A 12,202-nucleotide genomic window follows, 5' to 3' on the forward strand; every position below is an offset into this window, starting at 1 on the left:
CACAACCCGACAATATAAGAAAAGCTGACTGGTGTAGCGGCACCTAGTGGTGAAGCTGTGTATTCAGAACCCTCGTCATTGGTCGGGACTGTCACGTGACCAGGGGTTAGTTTGCGGGCTTTTCAGTATGGTGAATAGTATAGTTTCAGCTGGTGCTCCACACAACTACAGGAGCTTAGATAATTTATTCCTGACCAAGTACACGTGTAGTTTGAGTGTTGTTTCGCTAATAAAGAACATTTTGCTCTACCTACATTGGTGACCCCGTCGATCAGAACTTTTTTCAGATCTGTTATTATGAAGAGAGAATCTCAACATCAACCCAGCCCAGCAAAATGCAGTTTTGCTAAAACTGCTCGTTTTCTGGGCGATTTTCTTTGCATTAATCCAGGAAAATAAACAAGGTGAATCTTAATTATTTTTGTCTAACATTTGCTATGAAACCACCATTACTGAAGGGGCTTCATGAACTTGCAGTGAGTTTTCAATGAATCACCAACTCTTTCATACCATATTTAATCTATAATAATCCAGAAAACATTTTAAAAATGCATTTCATCACCTGTGACATAATTTGCATTTTATGCACAATGCATAAAGCAGGTGCAAAATCAACATTAATGCAGGATCACGGTTTACATATTAACAAATGACTCCGATCAAAGTTAAGTGAGCCAATGTTTATCTTGTATCGCAGCTAAAAGAGCAGAAGAAAAATTGATCATCAAAGAAACGCAAAGTGCATTGGGAGAGATGTTTTGAGATGACCTGCTGCACTTCAGTGTGGCATCTGGCTTTGAAACATATCTTGTAATGATGAGCCACATATCAGCCGGAACTAGTATGTTGAAGGAACTGTTAGAAAGAAAATCTGTCAGTGATTCATAAAAGTTGGATAATGTTGCTTTAAATGGCCCCAGGTGCTCCATTCAAGCTTATGAAGATAGCATTTGTGCTGCAAGAACACCATCTGTGACAACAGATTTGTTATGTATTCAAAGAGTGCAGCTGAAAGTGATTGATGTCGAAGTCAATATAGTCCAGCATTAAGGGAAAACATATTTTTGATTAGTTTAGAGATACAGCATGGAAACAGACTCTTCGGCCCACCAGGTCCACACCATCCATCACAAAACTTCTAGTTATCCCACTTTTTCATCCACACATAATGGCAATTTACAATAGCGAATTAACCTACAAACCCACATCTTTGGGATGTGGGAAGAAACTGGAGCACCCAGAGGAAACTCGTGCAATGTACAAACGGGCGCGGGGGAATTGTGTGGGGGAGAGGGGAGACGGGTGTGTAGGCGGGTGGGGGCGTGAGCTCGGATAAAAGACGGGGAAGAGGGGGCCATCACGGGGGAGGGGGAGGAGCCAGCGAGGGGGATCAGAGGGGTAGTGGCTGGAATTGGTGGTGCGATGGGGACTCACAGCGGGCGCTGGTCGCTGGTTGTTCTCCGCCGGGATCAGAGTCTCCGCTTTCCATTTGGCGACATTTCCGACGCTGGGCTGGGTCTCCGACGCTGGGCTGCTGCTTGGGGCTGGGCTGCTGCTGCTTGGGGCGGGGTTGCTTTGGGTCCCTCCGAAAGTCCGGTTGGAAACCTCCGCCGGCCATCCTCTGCTCTACTAAAGACGCGATGGAGCGGGAAGGGGCGGACCGTCCCGGAGAGTGACAGGGGAAGAAACTAATCCGCGCGGCGCTGGAAGGCAGAAAAAGAGATTGATCTGCGCACACGCGGTTTTAAAGATTTATAAACCTCGCTAACTTTTACGACATTCAACCGATCGAAACAAAACTTGGCGCAATCACAGCATGGGCAAATGGTGAGTGAACTGGCAAAAAATCGTACTGCTATCGCGAAACGTTTTTGCGTAAATAGAATGACTGCCAAACCGGAAGATAACAATATCAGAGATTTAGTTATAGATAGAAAGATAGATCTATCCATCCATCCTCAAAGTTCGGGGTGGACAGAAATGTTGAGAAATGTCTTCCCTCAGAGGTTGGAGACTCTTTGAATTAGGGATTAGAGGGATGTTGATTTATTAATTACATTAAAAACAAAGAACAATAGACTTCTGAATATTCGAGTGGAGATGTGACTGTAAGGGAGGAAAAGATAGAAGACTGGTATATTGTTGAATGGTAGACCAGGCTCAAGGCACTGAAAGACATACTCTAATTTCCATTGTGATCTTGTGTTATGATTTTATTTACCTCCATCATGTTCATCAGAAGAGGAATTGATCGAGTGATTTAAATTTGGCAGTCAAAGTGACAATGTAAACTAAACAGTTAGAGGAAAAACAAATATTGAAGAAATTGAGTTAAGGGCAGAGCAGAGTTGAGTGCTTGTACCTGAATAATGTCATTGACACATAGTTTTGGGTAAATGTACGTGGTTACTTTTGAATCAGTAATGGAGATGCAGTGATCTTCTTTGTGCAGCCTCCAGGTAATCTATTTGGTTGGGATGTATAAACAAGTTCTCCCAAGATATCATAGTTTAATTTAGTTTATTATTGTCATGTGTACCAAGGTACAATGAAAAGCTTTCATGTACTGGTCAACGATCAGATCTGTTTAAAAACAGTCCAGGTCCCTTCTTCATTGGGTTATTGTGGTTCGTGGGAACAGATTCCCCACACCAAACATTAGTATTTTGCAATTTGAGCAAAATAGAAAGACCTGCTATTCCATTGTTTCCCTTGATTCCAAAACAGATTGAAAGGGTGATTCATTTTCAGGAGGTGTCACAACTTCACAAAGACAGACCACAGAACTAGATGCTTCTATTTGCTTCCTTATGAAAAATTGGATGTGAAGTGAATAATGGGTTGACATGCAAATGAAAATGTTTTTAAATTTTCATTGTAAAATCCAGCATATTTTAATTTGTTTTAATACTTTTTTACAACTGCTGCCATTTTGCATGATTGTAATTCTTACCTATTTTACATGTGCACACATTTTTTCATTCCTGATTTTGTTTTAATCTTCTCCACCATCAAAAGTATGAATCGCTTTCAAATGTATTTAAAAACACTTGAAGTATCAGTTACCTGTTCTTTGGACAGGTATCTTTGCTTTCTTTTAGGGAATCTTGAGCATGAACAAAAAAAGTCAAACTAAAAGTCCAGCAAAAAAAGTCAAACTAAAGAACTAAACAAGCTTTTGACTTCCTTAAATAATCCCTTTGAAGCTGAAATTCCAAAATGATTATTACTATTTCCAACGAGAAAACCCCCCAGATCTTCAGTTTTTTTGAGATTTTTAAAGAAAGTACTAAGAGGCTAGGCTCGAATTCGGGTCTGGCACTGTGAGGTAGAAGCTTCATCAGCTGTGCCATTGTGCCGCCTCAATTTGATAAGGAAATGTCCATAGGAAGTTTTGCAAATATATAGGTGACATTTTTGTCACCAAGAATCATTTTTTAAATTTTTGCTCTGTTAGAAATAAAAATTAGGTTTATAAATGGGAATTAGGAATTTTCACCATCGCTGCAAAAAACTCATTGAGGAGCCAGGTGCTCTCACAAGATAACACTGTATTTTTTGCTTGATACACTGTGTTCAACTTTGTCCAGTGTTAGTTAAAGCAAATAAATATTTTTAATAATGTGGACAAATAAAGATTATGACTTCACTGGAAGATAATTACAAGACCATGGATAAGAAGTTACTAAGTTCGTCACTAACAGCAGAAAATTAGAAAATATCTACAAAATCTTCTGGCATTATTTAACTGATTTTGTCATAAACCTGGGTATTATAAAGTAAATGTTACTGTGAGACACCGGACTGCTTTTTCTTCCCTTTATTACTACACATGGGCTTGTGGTGGCTGATAGTTTAGTGGTTTTGAATTTTCAGAATGTGAGATGAATTATTCTAACATTTCTTTTACCATAGTATTACTTTCTTTTCAGTACAGAATTTATGCTTTTAGTTTGAGTAAGATGATACAGAGAATGTTTGGGGTTGTTATATTTTAAGAGTTCGGCCCCATACATTATTTAATGCTTGCAGCGAAATGTAACATGTACAACAGCAGCCATACCCAAAAAAATAATTAATGTGTTCCCAATGAGAAAATGCACAAGGGATGCTTACTTTTTCAAGTTTAGTGCAGTCAATTATTGATTGAAATTCTTTGACATCTGGTCCCAATGCCCAGCTCACTGCTCGCACATCAAAAGGAGCTTTATCTTAACCATCTCAACCATATTTTGTTCCATCTGGCCCTAATAGGGGGGCAAGGGGGGGGGGGGGGGGGGGGGGGGGGGACGGACTCAGGCTGCGGACTCAGGCTGCTACAGCTGTAGGGCCAGAAGCTGTTCCTTGAGCAGTTACCCTCAGGCCATCCAATCCCAGCAACATTGGTGCTTGAATCAAGGCATGGAGGCTCTGGGTCTTTGTACATGCTGCCCAACACACCAGAGCCCTTTGGGCCATTATCAATGGTCTGCTAAAATGCAGGAACTAACCCGGGGGAGACCACTATCATCTTTGAAGATGATCAACCATCAATGCCTTATCTAGGGCTCAGTGCTTTGAGAATAAGGTTGCCTGCATGATGGAGCGATATGCCCTGGTCAAGGGGAAGGTGACTTTTAGGTCCTAATTAATTTGTATTATTACCTTAATGACACAAAGTCACTACAATGCTCAGATCTTGATGTTTCTGCTAATTTTTCACATGCATTTTATGAGGTCAGAAATAATCGGTCTCCTGTGTTTCAACAATGAACAAAACTTTGCAGTCAGTTTTACTTTGCTATCTTTCATGGGTTTTTTTTTAAATGCATTTTATACCTGTTAAAAGTGAAAAAGGCAGGGAAAACTTTATATAAATGTTCTCCTTTACTTGGGCTTAATCTGAAGCATGAAGGAAAAAGATGCAATGACATTTGTAGCAAGGAATTCTCAGAATTTTGCTTGAAGAGATAAAATCTGTTTCAACTGACAATTTTTCTTTATTATAGTTTCTGATGATGTGTCCTTTTGCTCCCTGTATTCAGGTACTGAGGTTGAAAGGTCTTCTGGACCTCCAGCAGGCCCTTTGAAGATGTCTGTAACTCTACCCTCCATGAACGAAGAGGACCAATCTGGCAGCATTAGCACATTAGATGGTGATGATACTTCTGGAGCGGAAATATTTTGATGCTTTGCATCATTTCCTTATAATAGTCTCTTTGCACTTTTCATCTTTCTACCAATTGTTTAAGATATCTTTTTCATATTTTAGTATGCAGTTTTGATACATTTTTTTATCTTGCAGTATCAAGTTGCGACTATACTGCTAAATTATTCCTTTTAAATCAAGGATTATGACATGCTAGAATTTTTTATTTATAGTTGTGTTTTAGTCATTAATGAGCAATAAATTTGGAGGTTTGTTCAATGGGAAGACAGATAACATTTACTCTTACGGAAAAGCATTTAACTTAAATGCAGTGTGTGTGTTTTCCTTTATTCTGTCTCCCAGTCTAATGTTTTTAAAGTAGTAAAATACCAATTACCATTAAAAATTGAAGTGATAAACAAATGTTTTTTTATGGCTGGCAGTTAAATATGTTCTGCCTACAAGCTGGCAAAAGTTTATTCAAGAAACAACCTCCCTCTTACAAATAATCCTAAACTCATCAATTAGCTGTGCAATGATCATTATTACAATCAGTGAAAATCCCTGAAAGCATGTGATACCCTGGAACAACCCTGTGGTACCCTGCACCACACGATATGAACAAAGTTCATCCGGTTGTCATGTGCTGACCTTTTTTTCGTTCAAGCGTGCCTTGCAGAGCAATTGCACTTGGATATACCTTGCAGACTTAACACTGGGAGAGACACCTGATAGCAAGCACTGACCATAAAAGGGGATTAGGGGCAAATTATATCCTGAGTTTGGTTCAGTATAACTTGGGACAACCTGCTTTGGACCTTTTGCAATGCAAAACTGGTGTGCTTGCAATCTTCCTGCATTCTACAAGTTATGTTTCCAATTCACAACATTTAATCATTAACTCTATGTTAATTTTATGGGTGCAGTGGCATTGATGGATTACGAGGAACAAGGGTGAAAAAGAAAACAGAGGTTTTAAGCCAAAATGACACGACGATTTTGCAGACACTGTTATACAAAGCAGGTACTTTGAAACATCATCACAAAATTAATCAAAGGAAGTCTTCCTCTGAATATCCTCCTGGATCGGAATTAAGATAAAATGAACTAATCACACTAAAACTGTTTAAACAACCAATAGACTCGAATTTCAACATCCATTAAGGAAATTGACATGATCACTGCAGTTAGTTTCATTATTCATAGAAAATCATTTGCATTAGACACCCATATTCTGATGAATTTAGGAGTAGTGTCGTTGTGGTTACAATTTTAGATCTTAAATTCTGATTCCACACAACAACACATAGAGACGTGTGTACAAATCAGTGTTTATGCTTCCAACAACATGCAAAATGATCTAAAAAGTCACTGCCATACAACCTCTCACTCAACAAATCCATATATACAGAAGATAAATAACTGCTAGCGACACATGTTTGCTGTGTTTCTGTGATGAGACTCAGAATTAGTTAGAACTAATGGCATTAAAAGCAACTTCCTGTGTCTCACTTGATAAGCATTGGAAAATGACAATGTGCTGCAGCATAGATTCTTCATTGAGGCAACATATGGAATGCCTGAACCATTAGGGGAAAAAAAGGTTTTATTAATCTCTTGAAGCACAGTCTGACATTTCAAGACATTCTCCCTTTTCTTTGCATTGTCCACTATGCACATCTCACCAGCAGACGTCCAAAAAAGGAAAATGTTACAAAAAGGGCCTATTTATTGACATTTCCATCACACAGGAACCTGAAGGTAAACCTAACTACTGTTGTGAAGTGGTTCCCTTCCTGTTTATCTTATCTTTGGAGCCATTCAGTGTTTTCCTTGAAGAAAAGGTAAAGTCCTATCCACAGCTTGAAGATATGTAGGTTTAGAATGAGTATAGAAGTTGGGAGGTCATGTTGGAGTTGTATAAGACGTTGGTGAGACCGCATTTAGAATATTATGTTCAGTTCTGGGCACCATGTTATAGGAAAGATATTGTCAAGCTTGAAAGGACTCGGAAAAGATTTACGAGGATGTTGCCAGGACTAGAAAGTGTGAGCTATAGGGAGAAGTTGAGTAGGCAGGGACCATGGAGCGCAGGAGGATGAGGGGGAATCTTCTAGAGGTGTTAAAAATCATAAGAGGAATAGATCGGGTAGATGCACAGAGTCTCTTGCCCAGAGTGGGGGATTCGAGGACTGGAAGACATAGGTTCAAGGTGAACGGGAAAAGATTTAATAGGAAGCCAAGGGGTAACCTTTTCACACAAAGGGTGGTGGGTGTATGGAACAAGCTGCCAGAGGAGGTAGGTGAGGCTGGGACTATCCCATTGTTTCAGAAAGAGTTAGACAGGTACATGGATAGGACAGGTTTGGAGGGATATGGACCAAGCGCAGGCAAGTGAGACTAGTGTAGCTGGGACATTGTTGGCAGGTTGGGCCGAAGGGCTTGTTTCCACACTGTATCGCTCTATGACTCTATAAGCAATGGTTGCACGATGTATAGGCCATTTGAAAACTCTCAAGTTGGTACTAACAAGATTATTTCTGCCTTTACTCAGACAACCTCCACCTTACAGAACAAATTAAAGATTATACAAAAGACATGATGTCAAGCATCTTAAATCACTTTCTCAATTCAAGAACACCACCAGAAATTCAAGTAGAAGATAACAACCTCAACCATTACAGAAATTACAATGATACATGGTTGGCTTCATGGTAGGAAGCAGCAAGTAATGACCCAAGATTGTTTTTCAGACTGGAGGCCTGTGATGAGTGGTGTGCCATAGGGATTGATGTTGTTTGTCATTTATTTAAATTATTTGGATGAGAATGAACAAGGCATTGGTTTCGGCCCGAAACGTTGCCTATTTCCTTCGCTCCATAGATGCTGCTGCACCCGCTGAGTTTCTCCAGCTTTTTTGTGTACCTATGAACAAGGCATTGTTGCTCAGTTTGCAGATGGCACTGAAATATGACAGTGAAGAAGATTGATGAAAATTACAGCAGAATCTTGCGATCAGCTTAATAAATGGGCTGAAGATTGGCAACTGGCATTCAATTCAGGTAAGTGTGAGGTGTTGCATTTTGGAAAGTCAAACAGGGCACTGTAGGTTCCCTGGGAAGTGTTGTAGAACGGAATGATCGAAAAGTACATGTACATAGTTCCCTAAAAGTGCCATCACAGATAAAGAGGGTGGTGAAGGCATTAGGCACACTGGGCTACATCAGTCAGAGTATTGAGTATAGGGGTTGGGACGAAATATCGCAATTATATTAGATATTGGTGAGGCTGCACTTCGGAATATTGTGTACAGTTTTAGTCCCCCTGCTCAAGGATAGACTTCATTTTGCTGGAAAGAGTGCAGAGAAGATGTTGCCAGGACCTGACGGCCTGAGTTATAAAGTTTCACCAGGATAGGATTTAATTCCCTGGAGCATTAGAGACTGAGGGATGACCTTATAGAGGTGTATAAAATCAGGAGGGGAATAGATAAGTGAATGATCACTGTCTTTTTCCCAGGGAAGGGGAATGAAAAAACTGGAAGCGTAGGTTAACTTGAGGGGGAATTATTTATAAGGGACCTGAGCGGCAGCCTCTTCACATATAGTGGTCCATATATGATTGAGACGGGTATAATAACAACATTTAAAATGCATTTGGGCAGGTACATGAATAGAAAAGGTTTAGCGAGGTAAGGGCCAAACGCAGGCAAATGGGACCTGAATCATTTTGACTGAAAGATCTGTTTCCATGCTGTATAATTCTGACTGTTTCATGACTTTGGGGCCAGATCTGAGGATCCTACTGTTTCTTTCTTGCATACCAATCCATGATTGATCTAATCAGTGAAAAATGTCTGAATCCCATAATTGTGGTTGCAGAAACAACTACCGGAGAACATATGGAATTCCAGAAAGATGTGTCAGTAATTCCAGAATGCAATCAAATTCTGGAAGGAATTTCCAGGAAAAGAATTACCATTGAATCAATAAAAAAACTGGTTTGCGCCCCGTGTCGATTTTGGCACAACATATTGTTATCAATGGCTGCATTCCAGGATGAATTTCCTACATATGAAACATCATGCAGCCCTTACAGAAACATCTTGCTGAGGTTCTCTACATCTCCTTGATAAATTTCAACCAGATTTTCAAGTCCAATGAGCAGAATGGACTCATAAAGTTACAAATGATATGTCATGAGGAGATGAGATTAGTATTTGCAGATAAATTTTAACGGGTTAATTGTTAGCAATAAAAATGCATGTACAATGATGTCATGTATTTAGTAGCACACAAAGTTCTGAAGATTGACCACCCATGCCCTACACGGTTTTGTAAGACAATAAATGCTTTAACGCGTTAATAGAACCAACAGGAACCTGTACCTACAAATCTTTGACAATAATAATAGCCAATAAGTGCAGGAGTAGGCCCTTCGAGCCAGCACCGCCATTCAATGTGATCATGGCTGATCATCTACAATCAGTACCCCATTCCTGCCTACTCCCCAAATCCCCTGACTCCGTTATCTTTAAGAGCCCTATCAAGCTCTCTCTTGAAAGTATCCAGAGAACCGGCTTCCACCGCCCTCCAAGGCAGAGAATTCCACAGACTCGCAACTCTCTATGTGAAAAAGTGTTTCCTCATCCCCGTTCTAAATATCTTACCCCTTATTCTTAAACTGTGGCCCCTGGTTCTGGACAACCCCTAAGTGTGTTCAAACCCTTAATAATCTTATATGTTTCAATAAGATCCCTTCTCATCCTTCTAAGCCCAGCCACTCCATTCTCTCAGCATATGATAGTCTCGCCATCCCGGGAATTAGCCTTGTGATCCTACGCTGCACTCCCTCAATATCAAGAATGTCCTTCCTCAAATTAGGGGACCAAAACTGCACACAATACTCAAGGTGTGGTCTCACTAGGGCCCTATACAACTGCAGAAGGACCTCTTTGCTCCTGTACTCAACTCCTCTTGTTCTGAAGGCCAACATGCCATTTGCTTTCTTCACTGCCTGCTGTACCTGCATGCTTACTTTCGTTGACTGATGAACAAGAATCCCGAGATCCCGTTGTACTTCCTCTTTTCCCAACTTGACACCATTTAGATAATAATCCGCCTTCCTGTTTTTGCTACCAAAGTGGATAACCTCACATTTATCCACATTAAACTGCATCTGCCCACTCACCCAACCTGTCCAAGTCACCCTGCATTCTCATGGCATCCTCTTCACAGTTCACCCTGCCACCCAACTTTGTGTCATCTGCAAATTTACTAATATTACTTTGAATCCCTTCATCTAAATCATTGATGTATATTGTAAATAGCTGCAGTCCCAGCACCGAGCCTTGCTAGTCACTAGACCCCACTAGTCACTGCAACCTTAGATATACCTGTGCTCAGAATTTACAAAAACAGGAGAACAATCATTGTTCTGTATAACATTTCATTCTTTTCGATTAGCAATGAAAACCTTCTCCAACCACACAATGCAGATAAAGGGGTTTGATCTAAAAGACAACGATCGTCTGGTGACCAATGTTCAGTTAAATATTTCCGAGAACAATGTTTGGAAAGACCAGATCAAATGGAAGAGGAAATATGCTAGTCCTGATAATTAACAATAAACAGCACTTGTGAAGAGTGATCTTGGTGTAAAGGAGTGGAGTCTGACACACTGTAACCTTTACTGAGTCTTTAATTAAGGCACATGTCACACACGTCCCAGTACTGACTGCATCTAGTCTTCAGGCGTACTGGGACAAACGGGGAGGAACAAGGGGAGGATATCACAGTTATACTGATATGGCTGGGCGTGGTTAGTGGTATTGAGGTAGCTACATTATAGGTTGCATGCATAAACCATCTACATCCTTTCCCTTGGAAATTTAAAATTGAAGTTATAACAGTGGCAGGGTGGTTATACAACACCTGCAAAGCTAAACGAAATCACCGTAACGGACAGGAGGTTTGACAACCCGACCCGAGCGAGTGCGCATGGCACCCTCACCCTCCCCACCCGAAAGAAGAGGCGGAGGCGCAATAGCAGCCGGGAAGGAGAAAGCCGGCGGAGCCCCAACCGGGAATGCGGAAAGAGACCCGACCGGCACAGGCGAGCCAGGGGGGAAGGAGACGGGGGAGAAGGAGAGTGGGCAGGGGAGGAGAACCCCGGAAGGGCAGAGGGAGGAGAACGCGGCAAGCGGACTGACCGGGGCATGCAGGGAGCTGAGGGGTAGTTAGTATTGGGAGGCTCGAAACGCAATGGAGGCGCATAGGGGGCCGCAGGAGGAGGCTGAGGCTTGTTGGCGGCCAACAGGTGCTGGCGGCCACAGTGGTAGATAGTTCCTTCAAAGTCCACCAAGTAGGATCTTGGTGAATTGTCCACCCCAACCACGATTGCGAGTCGGGAGAATCCGGTGGCTGTTTGCATGCGGACGACCTGGCCAGGCAGTAGTGGTGAGAGCGGGCGGCAGGACTTGTCGTGAGAGCGGCGCTGTACTTCATGCCTTTGAACAATCCGTTGCTGGATGGCAGCAGGCTGGAGGACCTTGGGCACTAGAGATTGCTGGGCGATCGGCATCGGTGGGCGAAGAACGCGGGACATCAGACATTGGGCAGGGGATCGCATGGTAGTGTCCCTGGAAATGTTACGAAGGTTTAACAGACCCTGGTAGAAGTCACCATTGGAGAGACGAGACTGCTCAAGCACTGCGGACAGCACGTTCGGCCAGGCCATTGCTCTGCGGGTATTCAGGGCTGCTGGTGTAGTGAGTGAAGCTACACTTCACAGCGAAAGCTTTGAATTCTGCACTGGTGAATTGACGGCTTTTGTCGGTCTGTAAGCGGACCGCAGACCCAAAAGTGGCGAAGAGTCGGCGCAGCTTACTGGTGACCATTTCAGAGGTGATAGCAGGGAGAAGGTCCACCTCGAACCAGTTCGAGTAGGAGTCGACCAACACTAGGTATTGCTTTCCACGCCATTCGAATATGTCGGCAGCCAGCGATGACCAGGGCATAGCAGGGGCGGGCTGCTGCAGAAGTGGCTGGCGCTGCTGATGTGGGGCAAGAGTGT

The 12,202-nt window shown here is 42.0% G+C and overlaps 1 protein-coding gene across 3 annotated transcripts in view; it reads left to right on the forward strand.

The window, feature by feature from the left end:
* kiaa0586 (KIAA0586 ortholog) overlaps nucleotides 1–6,497 on the forward strand; it is a 378,726-nt gene extending 372,229 nt beyond the window's left edge. For all 3 annotated transcript variants that reach the window (XM_055640495.1, XM_055640493.1, XM_055640494.1), the window contains one exon: nucleotides 5,025–6,497. In XM_055640495.1, the coding sequence (XP_055496470.1) occupies nucleotides 5,025–5,167 (143 nt within the window). In that variant the 3' untranslated portion in view covers nucleotides 5,168–6,497. The remainder of the gene's footprint in view (nucleotides 1–5,024) is intronic.
* Nucleotides 6,498–12,202: the final 5,705 nt, after the last annotated feature.

The sequence above is a fragment of the Leucoraja erinacea genome, chromosome 9 (assembly GCF_028641065.1).
Source record: "Leucoraja erinacea ecotype New England chromosome 9, Leri_hhj_1, whole genome shotgun sequence".
NCBI classification, from domain to species: Eukaryota; Metazoa; Chordata; class Chondrichthyes; order Rajiformes; family Rajidae; genus Leucoraja; species Leucoraja erinaceus.